Source organism: Nycticebus coucang, chromosome 5 (genome assembly GCF_027406575.1).
Source record: "Nycticebus coucang isolate mNycCou1 chromosome 5, mNycCou1.pri, whole genome shotgun sequence".
Taxonomy (NCBI): Eukaryota; Metazoa; Chordata; class Mammalia; order Primates; family Lorisidae; genus Nycticebus; species Nycticebus coucang.
Window position 1 is genome coordinate 88,148,309 of NC_069784.1, and position 26,198 is coordinate 88,174,506.

At 39.8% G+C, this 26,198-nt stretch overlaps 1 protein-coding gene across 1 annotated transcript; it reads left to right on the plus strand.

Annotated features, from left to right (window-relative positions):
* The first annotated feature begins 972 nt into the window (after positions 1-972).
* On the plus strand, positions 973-25,829 carry MFSD4B (major facilitator superfamily domain containing 4B). The gene is given in 5 exon segments (XM_053592019.1): positions 973-1,346; positions 4,198-4,366; positions 21,111-21,227; positions 24,392-25,602; positions 25,604-25,829. Coding segments are annotated over 5 exon segments (1,584 nt in total). The 5' UTR covers positions 973-1,295; the 3' UTR covers positions 25,640-25,829.
* The last annotated feature ends 369 nt before the right edge of the window (positions 25,830-26,198 follow it).

Genomic DNA, 26,198 nt, shown 5'->3' on the forward strand with positions numbered 1-26,198 from the left:
AAATATCTCAATCTACTCTCTCCTGAGTTCCTGACCCTAATTTTTAATATCCTGTTATCTTGTGATCCAGAGGCCTCGACCGAATTTTCCAGACATGAGTTTTGGAAATCAATTAGAGAGCTTTTGTAGTAGTCTAAGCAAAAAACAAGGAGAACAAAAAGTAAGGTAGCAAGAGCAGAGAGTTGAAATCACATTTAAGAGACATTTCTGAAATAAACTGGGAAGGATTAATGACCAAATGGATAGGGGTGGAGGTGTGTGTTGCAAGTAAAGATTAAACTAATGTTTGTAGTCCGGGAGTCTAAATGGATGAGAGAGTCATCAGGTGGAAAAAGAACATTTCAGATGATAAATGTATTTATGTAACATCTTGAGGCTGTGGTCAGCTTTGTTTAAAGAGCAAAAGGGAAGCGGATCCCGCCAATGGATGCCCTCTCCGCTTTTTTACAATGGACTTATTTGCAGGAATTGGAGCAGGAATGTGCTTGAAACCTTGAGCACATTCTTTCTTGAGCTACTGTTACAGTTAATGTAGGGCCACTGATTCGATGACTGGACTTGAGCAAGTCATTATTTATTTCTGTATGACTTAATCCTCCCATCTGTAAAAGGGGGATAACAGGAAATTTAGAATGAAGATTGAGCTTACACACAGATCTCAAAGAAGCAAGCTGTATGAGCGCCAGACCTTCCGGCTCCCCGGGCCGCTCGGCGACCTCGAGAGTGGTCCAGCGGTACTACCTTGTATTTCCTAGTTAACTAGCCGCTCAGGATTCGTCTGGTCCAAGGGTGCAGCTTTAGTTTGCTCCGCCACGGGGCGCACGTCTGCAGGCCTCTGTGGGATCAGCTGAGTGTGAAGCTAAGGCTTGGAGAGCGCGGTCAGGTCTCCTAGGAAACCACACAAGAACTTCCGGTTTGAGGAACAGTTCTGGTTGGCAAGAGGACTGGCGCAGGCGCAGTGCGAGCGGGAGGGCGGGTGTCAGCGGCGCGCAGCCCCTGGCGCGCTCTCAAAAATCTACCTCCCGGCCCTGACTCCGGGCTTTCCCCGGGGAGGAGGCGCCGGGAGGGACAGTCGCTCCAAAGGTGCTGGGGAGGGCTCAGCTCAAAGATCCGCGGTACTGCTAAGACCGGCGGCTGTAAGACCGCTTCTCCGGTTCGCCGAGCTGGAGTTGGAACTGCACCTCCATGGGGCCACTGCCCCGGCTGCTGGGCAGCGGCTCCTCCAGACGGAGCCCCTGGCGGAGAATGAGCCGGAGGCAGTGGCGATCTCTCGGCAAAGCGACCGCGCCGGGTGGATGCTGCGTTGGTTCACCACCGGGATCTTGTTTGCTTCCTTCCTGGGGCTGGTGAGAGTCTGGGCTGCAAGCCTTCCTGGTCCGGGCGTGAGAACGTGGCCTTGAGTCCTGCCTCTGTCATTTGCAAACTGACTTTGAGCGAGTTACTTAATCCGCCCGGGCCTCAGTTTCGTGTTCTGGAAAATGGGCATGATACTAGTTTTGAAGGGTTATGGCAACTGCAAAATTAATTTTCCTAATACGTATTTTTTGGCTCCAGCAAACCGGTTCTGAGAGATCATGGTTTTTACCACTGTTATATGTGACCACTTACTCAACCCTCATATTATTACACAGAAAAGCTGTATTTCTGGGATTTCCTCTTTCTAGTGGTCTGACCAAATTCAGCCAACTGCTGAATTTTGCAGATAGAGAAAAAGACCCAAGAGGAAACTGACTAATGGATTGATTACCCAACTGGCTAAGTGGTGGAGCCAGGAATGTCTCTTACTTTTTCCACAATTTATTTAAAACAAACCTTCAGATCCTTAAATGGTGGGGGTTTTTTTGGGGGGGGGAGCAAACTGCAGGGCTACAGGGACCATTTGCCACCCCCCACCTCCGCCGCCCCACAATTCACTATTTCCGGAAATATTGTTTTTATCACTTGATAATTGTGATCCTGGGGAATTGGGAGACGGAGTCCTCTGAAAAAAGTCACTTCAGGTTAGCATCTCAGGAACTCTGAGCCAGGATTGTTTCTTAGAATATTTTGATTCGGGGCTGGGGATGAAGGATAGTGTTACAGAAGCTTGGTGAATGTTCACTGTGTGCCAAATCTGTTGTAAGTCCTTGGAAGGCGTGAACTAACTTGAGTAGAGCCGCTCGCTCTTCTCCTTTTAGAGCGTGTGCGCCTTTACCCAGGCTGCTTCCTCCGACTTGGGCAGCGGGTACACCCATGCGTTTAGAGCAGAGCAGTGCAATTAGAATTAATTATTCTCAAAATGTAGACTGATTAAAAACTGTAAACTGATTTTTTTCTTTAATCGCCTGATTAATTCCCTTTGAAAGCCAGCTGTAATCCTTAGTTCTTGCTAAACACTACATTGACTTTGAGTACAATTTTATTAAGTCATTGTATACATGTACCTGTCCTATTTTCTAAGAAAGCCTTATTGACTGTGCTTCTGATGGTTTGGGGTTTTCTTTGAAGAAGAATGTAGATTAGAGAGATGTTTACATTGTCTATCTCCTCCATGTTTTATATGTGTAGTTCAGAGGAAGACCCCATATGCATCCACAAATATTGCTGTTTAACAAGATCAAAAATGGGAATATTTTGATGTTTTTTGATAATTAAAAAAAAAAAATATATATATATTTTTTGAGACAGAGCCTCAAGCTGTCGCCCTGGGTAGAGTGCCATAGCATCACAGCTCACAGCAACATCCAACTCCTCGGCTTAAGTGATTCTCTTTTTTTTCTTTTTTGGCTTAAGTGATTCTCTTGCCTCAGCCTCCCAAGTAGCTGGGACTACAGGCACCTGCCACAACACCCTGCTGCTTTTTGGTTGTAGTTGTCATTGTTGAGCAGGCCTGAGCTGGATTCGGACCCGCCAGCTCTGGTGTATGTGGCTGGCACCTTAGCCGCTTGAGCTACAGGCGCTGAGCCGAAAATTAAAAATTTTAACATCTAAATTTTTACTTTTAACATCTAAATTTTTACTTGTGCATGTGTATTTCACAATATACAAAACCATTTTTTTTTTTTTTGTGGTTTTTGGCCGAGGATGGGTTTGAACCCGCCGCCTCCTGCATATGGGACTGGTGCCCTACTCCTTGAGCCACAGGTGCCGCCCTACAAAACCATTTTAAGAATAGTTTTAACTAAGAAAATGCCACGAAGGCTACGTTGAACAGTTTGATGAGAATATTTCAGATTGTATATGAAACCAACACATCTTACCCCTTGATTGCACAAATGTACACGGCTATGATTTAACGATAAAAAAAATTCTGGCGCCAGTCCCATATGCTGGAGGTGGTGGGTTCAAACCCAGCCTCGGCCAAAAAAAAAAAAACAACACACACACACACAAAATTCTGAACACAATATAAACAAGAAAAAAAAGAATAGTTTCAATGTTACATTTTAGTAACTTAATACAGCCCTGTCTTTTACAGATATTGTTCAAAAAAAAAACAGGATTATAACAAAAGCTAGATACAGCAGTTCTCAACCTGTGGGTCTCAAAGGGGTAGGGCACCAGCCCCATATGCTGGAGATGGTGGGTTCAAACCCAGCCCCGGCCAAAAATTGCAAAAAAAAAATGAAAATAGATTATAGCATTAGAAAGGTTGAGAACCACTGAACTAGAAGATTTTTTTTTTTTAGACAGAGTCTCACTCTGTTGCCCTGGGTACAGTGCCGTGGTGTCATGGTACCTCACAGCAACTTCATACTCCTGGGTCAAGTAATCCTCTTCCCTTGGCTTCTTCAGCAGCTGGGACTACAGGCATGCACCACCATGCCCAGCTAGTTTTTCTGTTTTTAGTACAGATGGGATCTTACTCTTGCTGAGGCTAGTCTCAAACCCCTGAGCACAAGCAATCCACCAACTTTGGCCTGCCATAGTGCTGGGATTACAGACATAAGCCACTGTGCCTGGCCCAAAAAGCTAGAATTGGAGAATTTTTAAAAAATTGAGAGGTGTCAAAATTAGATAATAGGAGTCTATTCTTCTAGTAGTACTAGGATTAGTATGAACTTTTCCTGACTCTGGGGACTTAAAGTAATTTCCTATATTACATTGTAATCCTGCACCATACCCCCCCACCCTGAATTTTATAGTGGAAAAAGCTACCACATGTTAGACGTTATTTTAATGATTGTAAGTAAAAGCTTTTGTCTTTTTAAATTTTAGGGAATGAGTGTTGCTATACTGGGACCCACATTTCCAGATTTGGCAATAAATGTGAACCGAAATATCAGTAGTCTTTCTTTCATTTTTGTGGGCCGTGCCTTTGGATATTTGAGTGGCTCTGTGATTGGTGGAGTTTTTTTTGACATGATGAATCACTTTTTACTTTTGGGTAAGTAAATTAAGCCTCCTTATGACTGTTTTTTTTTTTTTTATTGTTGGGTATTCATTGAGGGTACAATAAGCCAGTTACACTGCTTATGACTGTTTACTGATTTACAGTTCGTCTTTATTTTTATTTTTTTTTTGTGCTTGATGTAGGATATGTTTATTTCTTTCTTTTTTTTTTTTTTATTGTTGGGGATTCATTGAGGGTACAATAAGCCAGGTTACATTGATTGCAATTGTTAGGTAAAGTCCCTCTTGCAATCATGTCTTGCCCCCAGAAAGTGTGACACACACCAAGGCCCAACCCCCTTCCCTCCGTCCCTCTTTCTGCTTTTCCTCCCCCTCCATAACCTTAATTGTCATTAATTGTCCTCATATCAAAATTGAGTACATAGGATTCGTGCTTTTCCATTCTTGTGATGCTTTACTAAGAATAATGTCTTCCACTTCCATCCAGGTTAATACGAAGGATGTAAAGTCTCCATTTTTTTTTTAATAGCTGAATAGTATTACATGGTATACATATACCACAGCTTGTTAATCCATTCCTGGGTTGGTGGGCATTTAGGCTGTTTCCACATTTTGGCGATTGTAAATTGAGCTGCAATAAACAGTCTAGTACAAGTGTCCTTATGATAAAAGGATTTTTTTCCTTCTGGGTAGATGCCCATAATGGGATTGCAGGATCGAATGGGAGGTCTAGCTTGAGTGCTTTGAGGTTTCTCCATACTTCCTTCCAGAAAGGTTGTACTAGTTTGCAGTCCCACCAGCAGTGTAAAAGTGTTCCCTTCTCTCCACATCCATGCCAGCATCTGCAGTTTTGAGATTTTGTGATGTGGGCCATTCTCACTGGGGTTAGATGATATCTCAGGGTTGTTTTGATTTGCATTTCTCTAATATATAGAGATGATGAACATTTTTTCATATGTTAGCCATTCGTCTGTCATCTTTAGAGAAGGTTCTATTCGTGTCTCTTGCCCATTGATAGATGGGATTGTTGGCTTTTTTCATGTGGATTAATTTGAGTTCTCTATAGATCCTGGTTATCAAGCTTTTGTCTGATTCATAATATGCAAATATCCTTTCCCATTGTGTAGGTTGTCTCTTTGCTTTGGTTGTTGTCTCCTTAGCTGTACAAAACCTTTTCAGTTTAATGAAGTCCCATTTCTTTATTTTTGTTGTTGTTGCAATTGCCATGGCAGTCTTCTTCATGAAGTCTTTCCCCAGGCCAATATCTTCCAGTGTTTTTCCTATGCTTTCTTGGAGGATTTTTATTGTTTCATGCCTTCAATTTAAGTCCTTTATCCATCTTGAATCGATTTTTGTGGGTGGGGAAAGGTGTGGGTCCAGTTTCAGTCTTACATGTAGACATCCAGTTCTCCCAACACCATTTATTGAATAGGGAGTCTTTTCCCCAAGGTATGTTCTTGTTTGGTTTATCGAAGATTAGGTAGTTATAAGATGTTAGTTTCATTTCTTGGTTTTCTGTTCGATTCCAAGTGTCTATGTCTCTATTTTTGTGCCAGTACCATGCTGTCTTGACCACTATGGGTTTATAGTACAGACTAAAATCTGGTATGCTGATGCCCCCAGCTTTATTTTTATTACTAAGAAGTGCCTTAGCTATACGGGTTTTTTTCTGGGTCCATACAAAACGCAGAATCATTTTTTCCAAATCTTGAAAGTACGATGTTGGTATTTTGATAGGAATGGCATTGAATAGGTAGATTGCTTTGGGAAGTACAGACATTTTAACAATGTTGATTCTGCCCATCCATGAGCATGGTATGTTCTTCCATTTGTTAATATCCTCTGCTATTTCCTTTCTGAGGATTTCATAGTTTTCTTTATAGAGGTCCTTCACCTCCTTCGTTAGGTATATTCCTAGGTATTTCATTTTCTTTGAAACTATGGTGAAGGGAGTTGTGTCCTTAATTAGCTTCTCATCTTGACTGTTATTGGCGTATACAAAGGCTACTGACTTGTGGACATTGATTTTATATCCTGAAACATTACTGTATTTTTTGATGACTTCTAGGAGTCTTGTGGTTGAGTCTTTGGGGTTCTCTAAGTATAAGATCATGTCGTCAGCAAAGAGGGAGAGTTTGACCTCCTCTGCTCCCATTTGGATTCCCTTTATTTCCTTGTCTTGCCTAATTGTATTGGCTAGAACTTCCAGCACTATGTTGAATAGTAAAGGTGACAGAGGACAACCTTGTCTGGTTCCAGTTCTAAGAGGAAAAGCTTTCAGTTTTACTCCATTCAGTAAAATATTAGCTGTGGGTTTGTCATAGATAGTTTAAATGAGTTTTAGAAATGTGCCACCTATGCCTATACTCTTCAGTGTTATAATTAGAAAAAGATGCTGGATTTTATCAAATGCTTTTTCTGCATCTATTGAGAGGATCATATGATCTTTATTTTTGCCTCTGTTAATATGGTGGATAACGTTTATGGACTTGCGTATGTTAAACCAGCCTTGCATCCCTGGGATGAAACCTACTTGATCCTGATGAATGACTTTTTTGATAATAAGCTGTAATCTATTGGCTAGGATTTTGTTGAGAATTTTTGCATCTATATTCATGAGTGAGATTGGTCTGAAATTCTCCTTTTTGTTTGGGTCTTTTCCTGGTTTTGGTATCAGGGTGATGTTTGCTTCATAGAATGTATTGGGGAAGATTCCTTCTTCCTCAATTTTTTTTTTTTTTTTTTTTTGTAGAGACAGAGTCTCACTTTATCGCCCTCGGTAGAGTGCCGTGGCCTCACACAGCTCACAGCAACCTCCAACTCCTGGGCTGAAGCAATTCTCTTGCCTCAGCCTCCTGAGTAGCTGGGACTACAGGCGCCCGCCACAACACCCAGCTATTTTTTGGTTGCAGTTCAGCCGGGGCCGGGTTTGAACCCGCCACCCTTGGTATATGGGGCCGGCGCCTTACCGACTGAGCCACAGGCGCTGCCCCTCAATTTTTTTGAATAATTTCTGCAGTACAGGAATAAGATCTTCCTTGAAGGTTTGATAGAATTCTGGTGTGAAGCCATCTGGACCAGGGCATTTTTTGGTTGGAAGATTTTTTATTTCTTTAATCTCAGTGCTTGAAATTGATCTGTTCAGGAGCTCTATTTCTTCTGGCTAAGTCTAGGGAGAGGGTGTGATTCCAAATATTGATCCATTTCCTTCACATTGTCAAATTTCTGGGCATAGAGTTTCTGGTAGTATTCAGAGATGATCTCTTGTATCTCTGTGGGATCAGTTGTTATTTCCCCTTTAGCATTTCTGATTGAGGTTACTAGAGATTTTACTTTTCTATTTCTCGTTAGTCTGGCCAATGGTTTATCTATTTTATTTATTTTTTCATAAAACCAACTCCTTGTTTCATTAATTTTCTGAATGATTCTTTCGTTTTCAATTTCATTGATCTCTGATTTGATTTTGGATATTTCTTTTCTTCTACCTAGTTTAGGCTTAGATTGTTCTTCTTTTTCCAATTCCATAAGATGGCTTGTGAGTTTGTTGATGCACTCTCTTTCTGTTTTTCGAATGTAGGCATCTAAAGCGATGAATTTTCCTCTCAAAACTGGTTTTGCAGTATCCCGCAGGTTTTGGTAGCTTGTGTCTTCATTGTTGTTATGCTCAAGGAAGTTAATGATTTCCTGTTTTATTTCTTCCTGCACCCATCTGTTATTCAACAGGAGATTGTTTAATTTCCATGCCTTTGTGTGGGGTTGAGTGTTTTTGTTAGAATTGAGTTCCACCTTTAGTGCCTTCTGGTCTCAGAAGATATAAGGTAAAATTTCAATTCTTTTTATTCTGTTGATATTTGTTTTGTGTCCCAGGATATGATCAATTTTGGAGAATGTTCGATGAGGTGATGAGAAGAATGTATATTCTTTATCTTTGGGATGGAGGGTTTTGTATGCGTCTATCAAGCACAGTTGTTCTAGGGTCTCATTTAAATCTCTTATATCTTTGTTTAATTTCTGTTTAGAGGATCTGTCCAGCTCTGTAAGAGGAGTGTAAAAGTCCCCTGTTATGATGGTATTATCAGATATCATATTGCTCAGACTGAGTTTGTTTCAAGAATCTGGGAGCATTTAAATTAGGTCCATAAATATTTAGAATTGAAACATCTTCTTGTTGTATTTTTCCCTTGACCAATATAAAGTGATCATCGTCTTTTTTGACTTTAGTTGCTTTAAATCCACATGTATCTGAAAATAAGATTGCAACTCCTCTTTTCTTCTGAATTCCATTTGCCTGAAAAATTGTCTTCCAACCCTTGACTTGGAGTTTTAATTTGTCTTTTGAAGACAGATGGTGTTTCTTGCAGACAGCAAATGGATGGCTTGTGTTTTTTAATCCAGTCAGCCAATCTATGTCTCTTCAGTGGGGAATTCAAGCCATTAACATTTATTGAGATAATTGATAAGTGTGGTAGTATTCTATTCATCTTATTTTGTGAGAGTCCATTATTTAGTCTTATCTTTTGCATCAGTGTGGAGGTTAGGTTCTGTCCTTTAATTTCTGAGTTCTTACTTTGCTTCTGATCCATTGTGATGGTCAGTGTGTAGAACAGGTTGAAGTATTTCCTGTAGAGCTGGTCTTGTGGCGAATTTCCACAATGTTTGTATATCCGTAAACGTTTTGATTTCTCTGTCAATTTTAAAGCTTACCTTAGCAGGGTACAGAATTCTGGGCTGGAAATTGTTCTGTTTAGGTAGCTTAAAGGTAGATGACCATTGTCTTCTTGCTTGGAAAGTTTCATTAGAGAAGTCTGCAGTCACTCTGATGGATTTGCCCCTGTAGATCAACTGGTGCTTACTCCTGGCAGCTTGCAGAATCTTTTCTTTTGTCTTGACTTTGGACAGGTTCATCACAAAGTGTCTTGGAGAAGCTTGGTTAGAGTTGAGGAGACCTGGCATCCGATATCCCTCTGAAAGCAGTGTGTCAGAATCTTTGGTGATATTTGGGAAATTTTCTTTTATAATATTCTCTAGTATGGCTTTCATTCCTCTGGGGCATTCTTCTTCCTCTTCTGGGATTCCTATAACTCGTATGTTGGAACTCTTCATAAAGTTCCATAATTATGACAGTGAAGGTTCTGCTTACTCTCTCTTCTTTTCTGCCTCTTTTACTATCTGAGTTATCTGAAGAACTTTGTCTTCTACCTCTGAAATTCTTTCTTCTGCATGGTCTAACCTGTTGCTGATACTTTCCATTGCATCTTTAAGTTTCCTAATTGACTGTTTCAGTTCCTTCAGCTGTGCTATATCCCTTCTATATTCTTCATATCATTCATCTCTTATTTGATTCCGTTTTTGGATTTCCTTTTGGTTATTTTCCACTTTATTAGCAGTTTCCTTCATTGTTTCCATCATTTCTTTCATTGTTTTCAACATGTGTATTCTAAATTCCCTTTCTGTCATTCCTAACATTTCTTTATAGGTGGAATCCTCTGTGGTAGCTACCTCATGGTCCCTTGGCAGGGTTGTTCTGGACTGGTTCTTCATGTTGCCTGGAGTTTTCTGCTGATTCTTCCTCATGGGTGATTTCTTTTATCTGTTTCCTTGCCCTAATTTTCCTTTCACTTCCTCTTGCTCTTTAAGTTCCCGTGCCTGTGGACTGAGGTTTCGATGAGTTGTTTTGGTATAGGACCAGAAGGATGAGAAGGTTGAAGAACAAGAAAGGGATGAAAGAAAGGAGGGAATGAGTGAAAAGAAAATAGCAAAAGGAGAGGGGGTGGGTAAAAGGAATATTGACAAAAAGAAGAGAGGCACAGAAAGAGGGAGACAGAGCAATGTAGGTGTACAGTAGGGTACTTTGACACAACCTTAAAAAAACCCCACCTTCTGGGGGTGCCCAGTTGGGTGGTTCCCTTGAGGTCAGCAGCTCTTTGCTAACCTGATCAGACACAGTACCCCATCTCCACCAAGTAGAGAGGAAAGACAAAAATGCTATAAATCGAACCAAAACAAGCAAACAGAAAACTTTATGGGATAAAATTGCGTGAAAAACCAAATAATAGGGGTAGAAACACTAGCAAAAATGAAGTTCTAGTTATTGAAAAAGGAAGCAATGGGAAATTGTAATTAAACTAGAAAAATTGAGAAAGAAAAAAATCTGTACGGAAAAGGTTGAAATTAAAAAGCAAAACAACATCAACATAAACAAAAAAACAACCAAACCAAAAAAAAAAAAAACCCACAACCAAAAACAAAGCAGTATATATATGTTGTTGAATATTGTCTGGGCAACATGTGGTCTTCTGGGGTATGAGATGTTAATCACAGTGCTGATATGACTAGAGGTTGCTGATTTCTCAAACCCCACAGGTAGACACCCTAAATCTCTCTTCAGCCCTCTTAAAAGGCACTTTAAACTTGTAAACTTGCTGAGCAGAAGCTTTCCCAGGAAAGTGCTTGTCACTGGAATCACTGCTGAAGTGCTTATCCACTTACCCGGTGTGCCAAAACCAGTCTCACTCTGCCCCTGAGGGTTAGGGCTGTAAGGCAGCTCAGACCCTGCCTTTAGGCTACTCAGTCACTAGGTTACCAGCTCCTGCCTGATTCTTGCTCTGCGACCCTGAGGGCAGAGCTTGCCGGGGCAGTTCTCTCCCAGTGACTCCCTGTGGCCCACAGCCAAATACTATTAGCTCCGTCTGGCTCAGTGGCTCAGACTGGGGCCCCAGACAAAGGCCAAAGTTCTCAGCACTCCTGCTGAAGCTCTCCCCAAGGCAGTTCAACTGAATGCCAAGTCCAAAGACACCAAAACAGTTCACAGGTAAGGCCTTTCCAGTTTGCAGTCTCCCTGCTACTGTACTCACAGTTGCTGGTGGGTGTAGACAGATTGAACACACACGACTACTTGCCGGTTTTCCACTGTTTATGTCCTCCTCTTGGGGTCCAGAAGTCTCTCGCTGACTCCCTGTATCCTCACAGGGATGATTATAGGCAGATCACAACAGTCAGAGATGCCTGGAGTCCTATCTCCCCAGACTCATGGTGCCCAGATGCAAGGAAGCTGTTACTCAGCCGCCATCTTGCTCTCTCCCCTTGTCTTTATTTTTTTTTCCATTCTTTTTCTTTTTTTTTTTTTGTTAAATCATAGCTGTGTACATTAGTGCAATCAAGGGGGACAATGTGCTGGATTCATGTACAATCTGAAATATTCTCATCAAACTGTTCAACATAGCCTTCATGTCATTTTCTTAGTTATTGTATGAAGACATTTGTATTCTGCCTTTAGTAAGTTTCGCCTGTACCCATTCTAAGATGCACAGTAGGTGTGGCCCCACTTATTACCCTCCCGCCATCTTAACCTCCCCCCTCCCTTCCCTTTCCTTGGCCCTTTCCTCATAGTCTTGTGCTATAATTGGGTTATAGCCTTCATGTGAAAGCTATAATTTAGCTTCATAGTAGGGCTGAGTACATTGGATACTTTTTCTTCCATTCCTGAGATACTTTGCTAAGAAGAATATGTTCCAGCTCCATCTATGTAAACATGAAAGAGGTAAAGTCTCCATCTTTCTTTAAGGCTGCATAGTATTCCATGGTACACATGTACCACAATTTGCTAGTCCATTCGTGGGTCGATGGGCATTTGGGCTTCTTCCATGACTTAGCAATCATGAATTGGGCTGCAATAAACATTCTGGTACAGATGTCTTTGTTAATTGTGATTTTTGGTCTTCTGGGTATAAACCTAGTAAAGGAATTATAGGATCGAGTGGCAGGTCTATTTTTAGGTCTCTAAGTACTCTCCAAACATCCTTCCAGAAGGAACATATTAGTGTGCATTCCCACCAGCAGTGTAGAAATGTGCCCTTTTCTCCACATCCATGCCAACATCTCTGGTTTTGGGATTTTATGTGGGCTACTCTTACTGGGGTTAGGTGATATCTCAAAGTAGTTTTGATTTGCATTTCTCTGATGATTAAGGATGATGAGCTTTTTTTCATGTGTTTGTAGATCATGCGTCGTCTTCTTTAGAGAAATTTCTCTTCAAGTCCGTTTCCTACCCTGAGATGGGATCACTTGTTCTTTTCTTGGTAATACGTTTGAGTTCTCTGTGGATTCTGGTTATTAGACCTTTATTGGAGGTATAACCTGTAAATATTTTCTCCCATTCTGAGGGCTGTCTGCTTGCTTTACTCACTATGTTCTTGGCTGTGCAGAAGCTTTTTAGTTTGATCAGGTCCCAGTAATGTATTCTTGATACTGCTTCAATTGCCTGGGAGACCTCCTCATAAAATATTCACGCAGGTCGATTCCTTCAAGAGTTTTCCCTGCACTTTCTTCAAGTATTTTTATAGTTTCATGTCTTAAGTTGAAATCTTTTATCCAGTGAGAGTCTATCTTAGTTAATGGTGACAGGTGTGGGTCCAGTTTCAATCTTCTACAGGTTGCCAGCCAGTTCACCCAGCACCATTTGTTAAATAGGGAATCTTTTCCCCACTGAATGTTTTTAATTGGCTTGTCAAAGATGAAAGAACAGTAAGTAGCTGGATTCATCTCTTAGTTCTCTATTCTGTTCCAGACATCTTCTTCTCTGTTTTTGTGCCGATACCATGCTGTTTTGATCACTATCGATTTATAGTACAGTCTCAGGTCTGGTAGCGTGATTCTTCCTGCTGTGTTTTTATTGCTGAGTAATGTTTTGGCTATTCGAAGTTTTTTCTGATTCCATATAAAATGAAGTATTATTTTTTCAAGATCTTTAAAATATGACAATGGAGCTTTATAGGAATTGCATTAAAATTATACATTGCTTTGGGTAGTATAGACATTTTAACAATGTTGATTCTTCCCAGCCATGAACATGGTATGTTTCTCCATTTGTTAACATCTTCAGCTATTTCTTTTCTTAAAGTTTCATAGTTCTCTTTGTAGAGATCTTTCATGTCCTTTGTTAGGTATACTCCCAAATATTTCATCTTTTTTGGCACTACTGTGAAAGGAATAGAGTCCTTGACTGTTTTTTCGGCTTGGTTATTGTTGGTATATATAAAGGCTACAGATTTATGGGTGTAGATTTTGTAGCCTGAGACATTGCCGTATTCGTTGATCACTTCTAAAAATTTTGTAGTAGAGTCCCTAGTGTTTTCCAGATATACAATCATATCATCTGCGAAGAGTGAAAGTTTGATCTCTTCTGACCCTATGTGGATACCCTTGATCGCCTTTTCTTCCCTAATTGCAGTGGCTAAAACTTCCATTACAATGTTAAAGAGTAGTGGAGACAATGGGCAACCTTGCCTGGTTCCTGATGTAAGTGGAAATGATTTCAGTTTAACTCCATTCAATACGATATTGGCTGTGAGTTTGCTGTAAATGGCCTCTATTAGTTTAAGAAATGTCCCTTCTATACCAATTTTCTTAAGTGTTCTGATCATGAAGGGATGCTGGATATTATCAAAAGCTTTTTCTGCATGAATTGAAAGAATCATATGGTCCTTATATTTTAGTTTGTGTGCTGAATTACATTTATAGATTTACGATATTGAACCAGCCTTGAAACCCTGGGATAAATCCCACTTGGTCGTGGTGTTTAAATTTTTTTGATGTGTTGTTGGATTCTGTTGCTTAGAATCTTATTGAGTATTTTAGCATCAGTTTTCATTAGTGATATTGGTCTATAATTTTCTTTTCTTGTTGGGTCTTTCCCTGGTTTGGGGATCAAGGTGATGTTTGCTTCGTAGAATGTGTTGGGTAATATTCCTTTTTTTTCTATATTTTGGAAGAGGTTTAGTAATATAGGTACTAGTTCTTCTTTAAAGGTTTGGTAGAATTCTGACATAAAGCCATCTGTCCTGGGCTTTTCTTTTCTTTTCTTTTTTTTTTTTTTGTAGAGACAGAGTCTCACTGTACCGCCCTCGGGTAGAGTGGCATCACACGGCTCACAGCAACCTCTAACTCTTGGGCTTCCGTGATTCTCCTGCCTCAGCCTCCCGAGCAGCTGGGACTACAGGCGCCCGCCACAACGCCCGGCTATTTTTTTGTTGCAGTTTGGCCGGGGCTGGGTTTGAACCCGCTGCTGGGTTTGAACCCACCACCCTCGGCATATGGCGCCGGCGCCCTACTCACTGAGCCACAGGCACTGCCCTGGGCTTTTCTTTTTAGGGAGATTTTTGTATAGTTGATGCTATTTCAGAAGTTGACATAGGCCTGTTCAACATTTCCACTTCATTCTGGCTAAATCTTGGTAGGTGGTGTACTTCCAGGTATTGGTCGATTTCTTTTAGATTTTCATATTTCTGAGAGTAGAGTTTCTTGTATTCGTTAAGAATTTTTTTGAATTTCTGAGGGGTCTGTTATTTCATCGTTACCATTTCTGATTGATGAAATTAGGGATTTTACTCTTTTTTTCCTGGTTAGGTTGGCCAAAGGTTTATCTATTTTATTGATCTTTTCAAAAAACCAACTTTTGGATTTATTGATCTGTTGTATAATTCTTTTGTTTTCAATTTCATTTAATTCTGCTCTGATTTTGGTTATTTCTTTTCTTCTGCTGGGTTTGGGGTTGGAGTGTTCTTCGTTCTCCAGTTGCTTGAGTTGTCCCATTAAGTTATTAACTTCCTCTCTTTCTGTTTTCTTGAGGAAGGCTTGCAGTGCTATAAATTTCCCTCTTAGGACTGCCTTTGCAGTATCTCAGAGGTTTTGGTAATTCATGTCTTCATTGTTGTTTTGTTCCAAAAATTTGGTGATTTCCTTCTTAATCTCGTCTATAACCTACAGTTCGTCTTTAAATAAGAAAAATTCTTGCCTGGAAGATGATTGACAAGTGATAATAGGCTATGTCTTTGTCCAGCTATCCCATGTCAATAACAACCTGAGACTGCTCCATCTTACCCTGGAAATAGATGGCAAAGGTTTTAACATACTCTTTCTTGGATAAACTGAAAGATTAATGTGATAAAATTCCTTTGGAAACAAGAATAATTTGTTATTGTTGATAAATTAATAAATAAGCTGTCTTATTTCCAAAGTGGCTTGAAAGAATATATTGTATTTGCCTCCTGGCTTCCCAAACTAATTTATTTAGTAAGTTTTTACTACAAACTACTATTGTAATTGCCTTTGATTTCTACCTTAAAAATTTTTTACCTCATGTCTAAAAATCCCTTTAGGTTCTTAAGTATGACATTTCAATAAATAAATAATTTTTGGTTTGTCTGTTGTGCTATAAAATTTTGCTTTATGGTATAAGTTACAATTATTAACAGTGCTGGAAATGTATTCCGATTATAATAATTTGTATGTTATGGTCTATAAATATTGTAAGATTTAAATGCAATAACCACGTGTAGATGCTGAAACTCTCATCTGCCAATTTTAATTTGACCTTATTCTGCATTTTTGGAAGTTTTTATGATTTTGACGGGATCCATGACTCTACATGATATATATATATTTTTAACAATTGACTACAATTATGCTTTATGTATTATTTTAGGCTTCTTAGACAACATATGCTTTTTATGAGAAAACAATGAATAAAAACCAGAAATAACTGTAAACATAATCTCATTCAAATAGGGCTAACCAATAATTGCAAATTAGTGCATAATAGCTTTCCATTTGTTTTTCCTGTGACTACATATAATCTTTTACCTACCATATTGTATTTGTTTTTTGGTTTGTTTGTTTTGTTTTTATTAAATCATAACTGTGTACATTGATGCATTTATGGGGTTCACTGTACTGATTTGATATACAATGTGAAATGCTTACATTGAAGTGATTAACACATCCATCACCTCGCTTACTTATTTGTTGTGGTAAGACAATTATACTCTTTTCTTAATAGTTTTGAAATGTACCGTTGCATCATGCACATTAGGTGATGTCCCTCCAAATGCCTTCCCTCCTCCTGCCTCCCCCTGCCTCCTCCCTGCCCTCCCTTCTGTCTCTTCTTTCCTTCTACTTTCTGGACTATAGTTATGTTTTGCCATTCATATTAATGTATAGGTGATTATATATTGATTTCACAGTAGTATTGAGTACATTGGATACTTTTTTCCCCATTCTTGAGATACTTTACTAAGAAGAATATGTTCTAGCTCCATCCATGTAAACATAAAAGATGTGAAGTTTCCATCTGTTTTATGGCTGCATAGTATTCCATGGTGTACATATACCACAATTTGTTAATTCATTCATGGGTTGATGGGCAGTTGGGCTGTTTCCATGTCTTGGCAATTATGAATTGAGCTGAAATAAACATTCTGGTGTAAATGTCTTTGTTGTAAAATGATTTTGATCCTCTGGCTATATACCTAGTAGAGGAATTATAGGATCGAATAGTAGGTCTACTATTAGTTCCTTGAGTATTCTCCAAACTTTTTCCAAAAAGGTCGTATTAGCTTGCATTGCCACCAGCAGTGTAGAAGTGTTCCCTTCTCTCCGCATCCCTGCCAACATCTGTAGTTTGGGCATTTTGTTATGTGGGATAATCTTACTGGAGTTAGATGACATCTCAAAGTGGTTTTGATTTGCATCTCTCTGATGATTAAAGATGATGAGCATTTTTTCATTTGTTTGTAGGCCATGAGCCCATCTTCATCAGAGACATTTCTGTTCAAGTCTCTTGCACACATGGAAATGGGTTATTTGTTCTTTTCTTGTTGATTACTTTGAGTTCTCTGTGGATTCTAGTTATCAGACCTTTGTCAGAAGCATATCCTCTTCTGACCCTATTTGGATACCCTTGGTCACCTTCTCTTGCCTGATTACAATGGCTAAGACTTCCATTACAATGTTGAATAGCAGTGAGACAAAGGTTATCCTTGCCTAGTTCCTGATCTGAGTGGAAATGTTTTTAATTTGACTCCATTCAATATGATATTGGCTGTAGATGGCCTCTATCAGTTTAAGAAATGTCCCTTCTATGCCTGTTTTCTTAAGTATTTTGATCATGAAACAGTGCTGGATATTATCAAAAGCTTTTTCTGCATCAATCATTGTCTTTGTTTTTTATTTTATTTATGCGATGTATTATATTTATAGATTTGTGTATGTTGAACCAGCCCTGTAACCCTGGAATAAAGCTAACTTGATCATGGTGTATAATTTTTTTGATGTGTTGTTGAATTCTGTTTGCTGAGATCTTATTGAATATTTTTGCATTGATATTCATTAATTATATCATTCTATAATTTTCTTTCTTTGTTGGATCCTTTCCTGGTTTGGGGATCAGGGTGATATAGTTCCTCTTGAAAGTTTTGATAGAGGGCAGCACCTGTGGCTCAGTGAGCAGGGCGCCGGCCCCATATACCGAGGGTGGCGGGTTCAAACCCAGCCCCGGCCAAACTGCAACAAGAAAATAGCTGGGCATTGTGGCGGGTGCCTGTAGTCCCAGCTACTCGGGAGGCTGAGGTGGGAGAATCGCCTAAGCCCAGGAGTTGGAGGTTGCTGTGAGCTGTGTGACGCCACGGCACTCTACCGAGGGCAATAAAGTAAAACTCTGTCTCTACAAAAAAAAAAAAAAGAATAGAAAGTTTTGATAGAATTTGGATGTGAAGCCATCGGGTCCCAGACTTTTCTTTTTTGGGAGATTTCATATTGTTGATGCTATTTCCGTGATTGATATAGGGCTATTCAAGATTTCTAATTCTTTCTGGTTGAGTCTAGGAAGGTGGCCTGGTTCCAGGTATTAGTCCATTTCCTTCAGATTTTCATATTTCTGGGAATAGAGTTTTTTTGGTAGTAATCATTGAGGATTTTTTTTTAATTTCCAAAGTGTCTATTGTTATTTCTCCTTTATCATTTCTGATAGATGATATTAGAGATTTTACTTTTCTGTTTCTGGTTAGGTTGGCCAAAGGTTTATCAATTTTATTAATCTTTTAAAAAAACCAACTTTTTTTTTGTTGATCATCTGAATGATTCTTGTTTTCAATTTCATTTAATTCTGCCCTAATTTTGGTTATTTCTTTTCTTCTGCTGGGTTTGAGGTTGGAATGTTCTTCCTTTTCCATTTGCTTGAGATGATCCATTGAGCTGTTGGCTTCTTCTCTTTCTGTTTTCTTGATAAAAGCTTCCAAAGCTATAAATTTCCCTCTTAGGATGGCCTTTGCAGTATCCCACAGGTTTTGATAATTTGTGTCTTCATTATCATTTTGTTCCAAAAATTTGGTGATTTTCTTCTTAAACTTGTCTTTGACCCAGCTATCATTTAGCCTAAGATTATTTAGTTTCCATGACTTTGTTCGAGTATGAAGATTCCTGTGTCTATTGAGTTCAACGTTTATTCTATGGTGGTCTGAGAAGATAAAAGGAATAATTTCTATTCTTTTAAATTTGCTGAGGTTAGATTTGTGTTCTAAGATATAATCAATTTTTGAGGGTGATACATGGGCTGATGAGAAGAATGTATGTTCAGTTTTATTAAGATGAAATGTGCTGTTGAGGTTTGTTAAGTTCATTTGTTCTAGGGTCAAGTTTAAGTCTAATATTTCTTTGTTTAGTTTCTTCTTGGAAGATCTATCCAAGACTGACAAAGAGGTGTTAAAAATCTCCAACTATTGTAGAGCAGGAAGATAGCAAGTTGTTTATTTTCATTTTTGCTTTATAAATTGAGGGCATTCTAGTAGGGTGCATGATTGTTAATTATCGAAATCTCTTCATGTTGGGTATTTCCCTTGACAAATATGAAATGACCATCCTATCTTTCTTTATCTTTGTTGCTTTAAAACCAATTGTATCTACAAATAAAATTGCAACCCCTGCTTTTTTTCTGATTCCCATTTTCCTGCATTACACATGTGCATCCCTTCACCCTAAGTCTATTTTTATACTTTAAGGTAAGATGAGATTCTTGTATGCAGCAGATATCTGATCTAAGTTTATGTATCCACTCAGCCAGCCTGTGCCTCTTTAGAGGACAATTTAAACCATTCACATTAATTGAGAGAATTGATAAGCATGGTAGTGTTTGGGTGTCATGTTTTTCGAATGTCCAGTGGACATTTTTAATCCTTTCACTGTGGAAGTTTGGTTTTGTTCAAAAATTTCTGAATGAATTTACTTTGGTTGTAGAGCATTATGCTGGTGTTTGTGGAGGATGTGTCTGAGAATATCCTGGAGAGCTGGGTTAGTTATGGCAAATTTCTTCAACATCTGTATGTCATTAAAGTATTTGATTTCTCCAACACAATTGAAAGTCAGTTTAGCTGGATAGAGTATCCTGGGCTGGAAGTTGTTTTGTTTTAGGAGATTAAAGTTCGATAGCCATCCTCTTCTGGCTTGAAACATTTCAGTGAGAGATCTGCAGTTATTCTGATATTTTTTCCTTTGTGGGTGATGCTTTTCTTACCTCTGGCTGCTTGAAGAATTTTCTTCTTCGTCTTAACTTTGGCAAAGTGAATCACAATATGTCTAGGAGATACTTTATTTGGATTGAGTCTTGCTGAGGTTCTGAAACTGTCTACTATCTGAATTTCTGTATCTCTTGCAATGCTTGAGGAGCATTTCAAGATTTGGTGAGGAGCTGATTGACTCTGCTACCTGGGAACACCAATTCAATCTCACCCTACCATTTCTAACAACCAAACAGCGAAAAATAACCGTGGGTAGAACCAGCAGAAGAACTCTAGCAACATTAATAACCTCCATAATCTCTTGGAGTAGAGCATCTGTACCTTTAGGACCATTCTCTTCTCCTTCAGGAATTCCTGTAATACGAATGTTTGATCTTTTGGAGTGATCCCACGACTCTGTCAGGCAATGATCAGTTTTTACTCCCCATTTGTCTGCCTCTTTGAGCTTTTGGGAACGTTGAAAAGCTTTGCCTTCAATTTCAGAGATCTTTTCTTCTGCCTGGTCAACTCTATTACTGAGGGATTCTACTGTATTTCAAAGCTCCTCAAATAAATTTTTCATTTCCTTGAGCTTTGTTAGCTCTTTTCTCATAATTTCCATATCTTTGGTGACTTTGTCTTTGAATTTATTAATTTCTTGAGACAACTTTAAAACTACCCTTTGGATTTCAATGTCTAACTTTTCTTCCATTCTATTTATCTTATTTACCATCCATATTCTGAATTCGATTTCTGACATATCAGCCATTTGTCTATGCATGTATCTCCTTTGTCATTCCTTGGGGGTGGGGGGGTGATCTATTCTGGTTATTAATGTTGCTAGAGTTCTTCCATTGGTTCCACCCCATGTTTATTTTTTGCCGTTTGGTTGTTAGAACTGGTAGGGTGAGATTGAATTGGGGTTCCCAGGTAGTAGAGTTAATCAGCTCCTTACCAAAGTGCTAGGCTTTGTAATTGTGGCTTATCCCCTATAACCTTCAAAGGTCTCTTTCAGAGTTTTGGCCAGAGACTCTGAGGACCTACTTGGTGAGATAGTGTAAGCTGGCTGTTTTGAAATCAGACAACCTCTACCCTACCCTAAGAAGCCAGCGTATTAGGTTTAAATCTTGGCTGTGGAGAGATACGGACAACTGTGGTGCCCTGCCCCCACCCTTCAGTTCTATTCTGCTACAGAACTTCAAAGGTCAACCTCAGAATGTCCTTAGGTGGACAGCCCCAGAAGCAAGTCCAATCAAATCGTCTCAGGCAGTAAAAACCCTCCTCAACAGAGAGGGATTCAAGGGTCTCCCAACAGCTCAATTGGAGCCAGGGGTCCATGTCCTCAGTTCACACTGGTGACAGCTTCTCTGCTTGCCTGCCTAATTGAAGCCAGGGACCACACCCCTGCCATGATACTGTTTTTTATAGCTCACTTTTTATCTTTATTTTCAGGAATATCGATGTTGGCTACCACAATTGGTCTTTATCTTGTTCCCTTCTGCAAGACAGCAGTATTACTGACTGTCATGATGTCTGTCTTTGGTGCCTCAATTGGCATTCTGGATACAGGTTAGTGAGCTTTTCAGTATCATCTCTGGGTATAGGGGCTTTCTTTTTCTTTTTCTTTTATTTCTTTTTTTTTTTAATTGTGACGGGTTATCACTTTGTCACCCTCAGTAGAGTGCTGTGGCATTGTGGCTCATAGCAACCTCAAACTCTTGGGCCCAACAGATCCTCTTGCTTTAGCTCTGGAGTAGCTGGGACAATAGGCACCTGCCACAACACCTGGCTATTTTTTAGAGATGGGATCTTGCTCTGGCTCAGGCTGGTCTCAAACTTGTGAGCTCAAGCAGTCTGCTCACCTTGGCCTCCCAGAGTGCTAGGATTACAGGTATGAGCTACCATGCCTAGCCAGAACTTTCTATTAGAAAAGGTAAAGCAGATAATATTAAATTGTCACTTGAAGTACCCCCTAAAATGATGCAGACCTACTGAGCTGGTTATGGGGTCACTCAATCAGAATGAATCACTCTATGGTAACTACTTTTCTTGCCAATTAGGGGAATTATTTTTGAGCAGCCAGCTATGAACTTAAAATTTTTTGTTGTATGAGGAATTGTTGGTTTACAGTATCCCAACAGGGAAGAGCCCCATGTGGGTAATTATAGTGGGCTTTCATTTGGGGATAGAACTTTTATCATTAAAGTATGGGAGGAATTGATGGCTCAATAGTAAACCAAGTCTGGAACCACTATTTGAGAAAGTGTAGAAGCAGCCAACCAATTAGAAATGTATCTTAACTTTTAGCCTCCAGCATTTAGCCTTTGAAATGTATAGTTAAGCTACTCATAAATAAATAAATATTTCTTCCCCAGTCTGGTGCTAGAACTGCATTGTAAAAGCTTCTTGCTAATGCGCCTGGCGGTAGGACGTCGTGGTCTCCTGGCTTGTAGAATTCCATGTAAATCCTCTCCATGTGTTATCGCGTCTTTTGCAACCTGTTAAACAACACACATGACATACAGGCCAGGCACAGTGGCTCATGCCTGTAATTCCAGCACTCTGGGAGGCCGAGGCAGGTGGTTGCTTGAGCTCATGGGTTTGAGACCAGACTGAGCAAGAGCGAGACCTCTCTCTAAAAAAAAAAAAAAAAGAAACTAGCCTGGTGTTGTGGTGGGTGCTTATAGTTTCAGCTACTTGGGACGCTAAGGCAAGAGAATCACATCTGCCCAAGAATTTGAGGTTGCTGTGAGGTATGATGCCACAGCATTTTACCCAGGGCGACACAGACTCTATCTCAGAAAACAAAACAAACATACATGACTTATGTTTTACTTCTGAAATCCATTTTCTGTTCCCTACTTCTGTGATTTATTATTATTTGATGTGTTGGAGAAATATTTTATAATTCAGGCTTAGTTTGGTTGTGAAATTATGGGGTGGAATTATATGTTATATGAAAATGTCTGCTGAGGGTGGCACCTGTGGCTCAAAGGAGTAGGGCGCTGGCCCCATATGCCGGAGGTGGTGGGTTCGAACACAGCCCTGGCCAAAAAAACTGCAAAAAAAAGAAAATGTCTGCTGAAAGAAAAAAAGCCCAAGACTTGTGACTAATTGCCTTTCACCTTGTGGGTGTTTAAACAACATAACTGCCTTTCGGCCAGAGACACCATCTTCCAGTAATTCACCAAAATGACAAACACAAAGGGAAAGAGGAGAGGCACCCGATACATGTTCTCTAGGCCTTTTAGAAAACATGGAGTTGTTCCTTTGACCACATATATGCGAATCTACAAGAAAGGTGATATTGTAGACATCAAGGGAATGGATACTTTTCAAAAAGGCATGCCACACAAATGTTACCATGGCAAAACTGGAAGAGTTTATAGTGTTACCCAGCATGCTGTTGGCATTGTTGTAAACAAGCAAGGGGCAAGATCCTCGTGAAGAGGATTAATGTTTGTATTGAGCATATTAAGCACTCTAAGAGCCGAGATAGCTTCCTGAAACGTGTGAAGGAAAATGATCAGAAAAAGAAGGAAGCCAAAGAGAAAGGTACCTGAGTTCAACAGAAGCGCCAGCCTGCGCCAGCCAGAGAAGCCCACTTTGTGAGAACTAACGGAAAGGAGCCTGAGCTCCTGGAACCCATTCCCTGTGAATTCATGGCATGATAAGCATATAACATAGCACACAGGAGTACCAGTGGACTCATGTTTTTAGGTGCTGGAACCTATTTATTCCCCATGAGCTCATGGCATAATAGGTGTACAGCAGGGGCATACAAGATAACCAATAGTCCCCATGTAACAGTGATACAAGGTGCTGGGACCTATTTCCCACGAATTCAAAAGTCAATCAACACTTTGTCACATTAAATGGCAAGGTGCCTCCCTGAGCTGCTGGAACCTCTTCCCCTATGAATTCATGGCATGGTAGATACAAATAATAGCATAAAAATGTTTCTTGTTCATTCACTACAAGTGTGTTTTTTTTCCCCCCAAAGAAGTATTAAAGCAAATTTTTATGTATCCTAAAAAAAAAAACAAAACAAAAAACGACATAACTGAGATGCAGAAAGGCCTCCTTATTTCTTTTTTTTTTTGGTTTTTTGTTTTTTTTTTGGCCAAGGCTGGGTTTGAACTCGCCACCTCCGGCATATGGGACCGGCGCCCTACTCCTTGAGCCACAGGTGCCGCCCCATGGCCTCCTTATTTCATGTAATGAGCACACCAGAGTCCTGAGTATCAGGTTCTTGAATATCTGTTTTGCCTCTGCCCTATATATAAATAAATGCTTTTCCTCAAGTGACTACCAAGTGTAAGTACAGAGAGCTTTGGTAATTTGACCACTATCTGATGACAGAATTTTACCTTTTAAATATATATTTAAACTATTTATAAATATATAAATATTTCTTCCCTAGTCTGGTGCTAGAACTGCGTTGTAAAAGCCTCTTATTAATGCGCCTGGCTCTAGAACATAGTGGTCTCCTGGCTTGTAGAATTCCATTTGTGAGAATATGAGATTATAATGCTTAAGAGTTCTCTGGTGGTAGTGGGGTAGGGTACCTTATTCATAAAATCGCTTAGTTGCAGTGTTTGTTAACTTAGAATATATAGTTGTGCCATGTAAAATAGACTTATCCCCTTTCTTATAGTAATAAACTGGTTTTTTTTTTTTTAACTGAGTTATTATGTTTAACTTAAATCATTATCCCTATCTTTTATTGGTAGGTGGTAACGTCCTTATCTTGGCTCTCTGGGGGGACAAAGGAGCCCCACATATGCAAGCCTTACACTTCTGTTTTGCCTTGGGTGCCTTTTTGGCTCCACTGCTAGCTAAGCTGGCTTTGGGGACGGCGCTGCCTGCTGAAAACCGCACAGAGTCTGACTTCCCCCAGCCTGCACTCAACCAGTCATCTGAAGCTGACTCGGGACCCCTGTTCGGAGTACCTGCTGATAAGAATTTACTGTGGGCTTATGCTATTATCGGTACTTACATTTTAGTAATTGCCATCCTTTTATTTGCTCTGTTTTTAAAGAAAAGCTCAAAGCAGGAAAAATCAAAAGCTTCTGCTCAGACATTTCGAAGAGCTAAGTATCACAAGGCTCTCCTTTGTCTCCTCTTTATATTCTTCTTTTTTTATGTTGGAGCTGAGGTGACATATGGCTCTTATGTTTTCTCATTTGCAACCACTCATGCTGGCATGAAAGAAAGTGAAGCAGCCGGGCTGAACTCCGTCTTCTGGGGGACCTTTGCGGCCTGCCGAGGCATGGCGATCTTCTTTGCTACATGTTTACAACCTGGAACCATGATTGTGTTGAGCAACGTTGGCAGCCTGGCTTCATCTTTATTTCTGGTGCTTTTTGACAAGAACCCAATTTGTCTCTGGATTGCAACTTCAGTGTATGGCGCCTCAATGGCAACCACATTTCCCAGTGGTGTTTCTTGGATTGAGCAGTACACAACCATCCATGGGAAAGCTGCAGCATTTTTTGTAATTGGTGCTGCCCTGGGAGAAATGGCTATTCCTGCAGTCATTGGAATTCTTCAAGGAAAATACCCTGATTTGCCTGTAGTTCTATATACTTCTTTGGGGGCAGCAGTAGCCACTGGTATTTTATTTCCTGTGATGTATAAATTAGCCACTTCACCTCTTCATCGCCAGCAAAAAGAAAACAGAAAGAGTGAGGACCAGAAAGCGTTGCTGTCCAGCTCTGGGCTGAACGACTATGAGGAAGAGAATGAAGAGGAGGAGGCAGAAAAATGGAATGAAATGGATTTTGAAGTGATTGAAATGAATGATACAACGAGGCATTCTGTAATAGAGACATCTAGAAACATTTTGACGGAGCCCACAGCTGAAGTCTCCAGCCAGTCCTTCTCAAATGCATTAGTATTTGAGTCCTCTCCCATTGATACCGGCATCTCCCCTGTGAAGCACCTTGCCAGAAACCAGGACAAAAGGGACTAACAATTAGAAAAGATGGGTTACTTGCTGACATCTTGAATATCATCACTTCTAAAGATGCCAGTCAGAACAGAGCATTAGCAGATTTTCAGCATGCTTTGGGATTGAAATTTCTATGTCCCTTTATAGCAAATGCTAAAAAGTTTTGAAATGTTCTCATTCTCATCATCTTCCATAAGTAATCAAATGGGTCTCATACAGAAGGATCTTGCTATGGGGCTAATGTTTGATATGTGGCTGGTTAGGTAATAATTTATGGTCTTCATCCCTCAGAGCATAGAAAGAGAGCATTTTTTCCTTTTTTTTGAGAAGTAGGGTATCATTGTAATTGAACAAAATCATGGAACTTTACCTTCTGTAAGGTTGGACTAAAGAATGCTAATGACTCGTTTGATTTCTGATTTCCACGAAGAGAATACACAGCAGCCAAAAGACATGGCCTCTTCCTTCTGGCTGTACGTTCAGTCATTTACATAGGCCTCATTTATCTTGCCTCCTGATCTGTGATTCTAGAAATGAAAACGAGATGATTTCCAAATTGGGAATCCCTAAGTTTTAAAGTTTGTGCA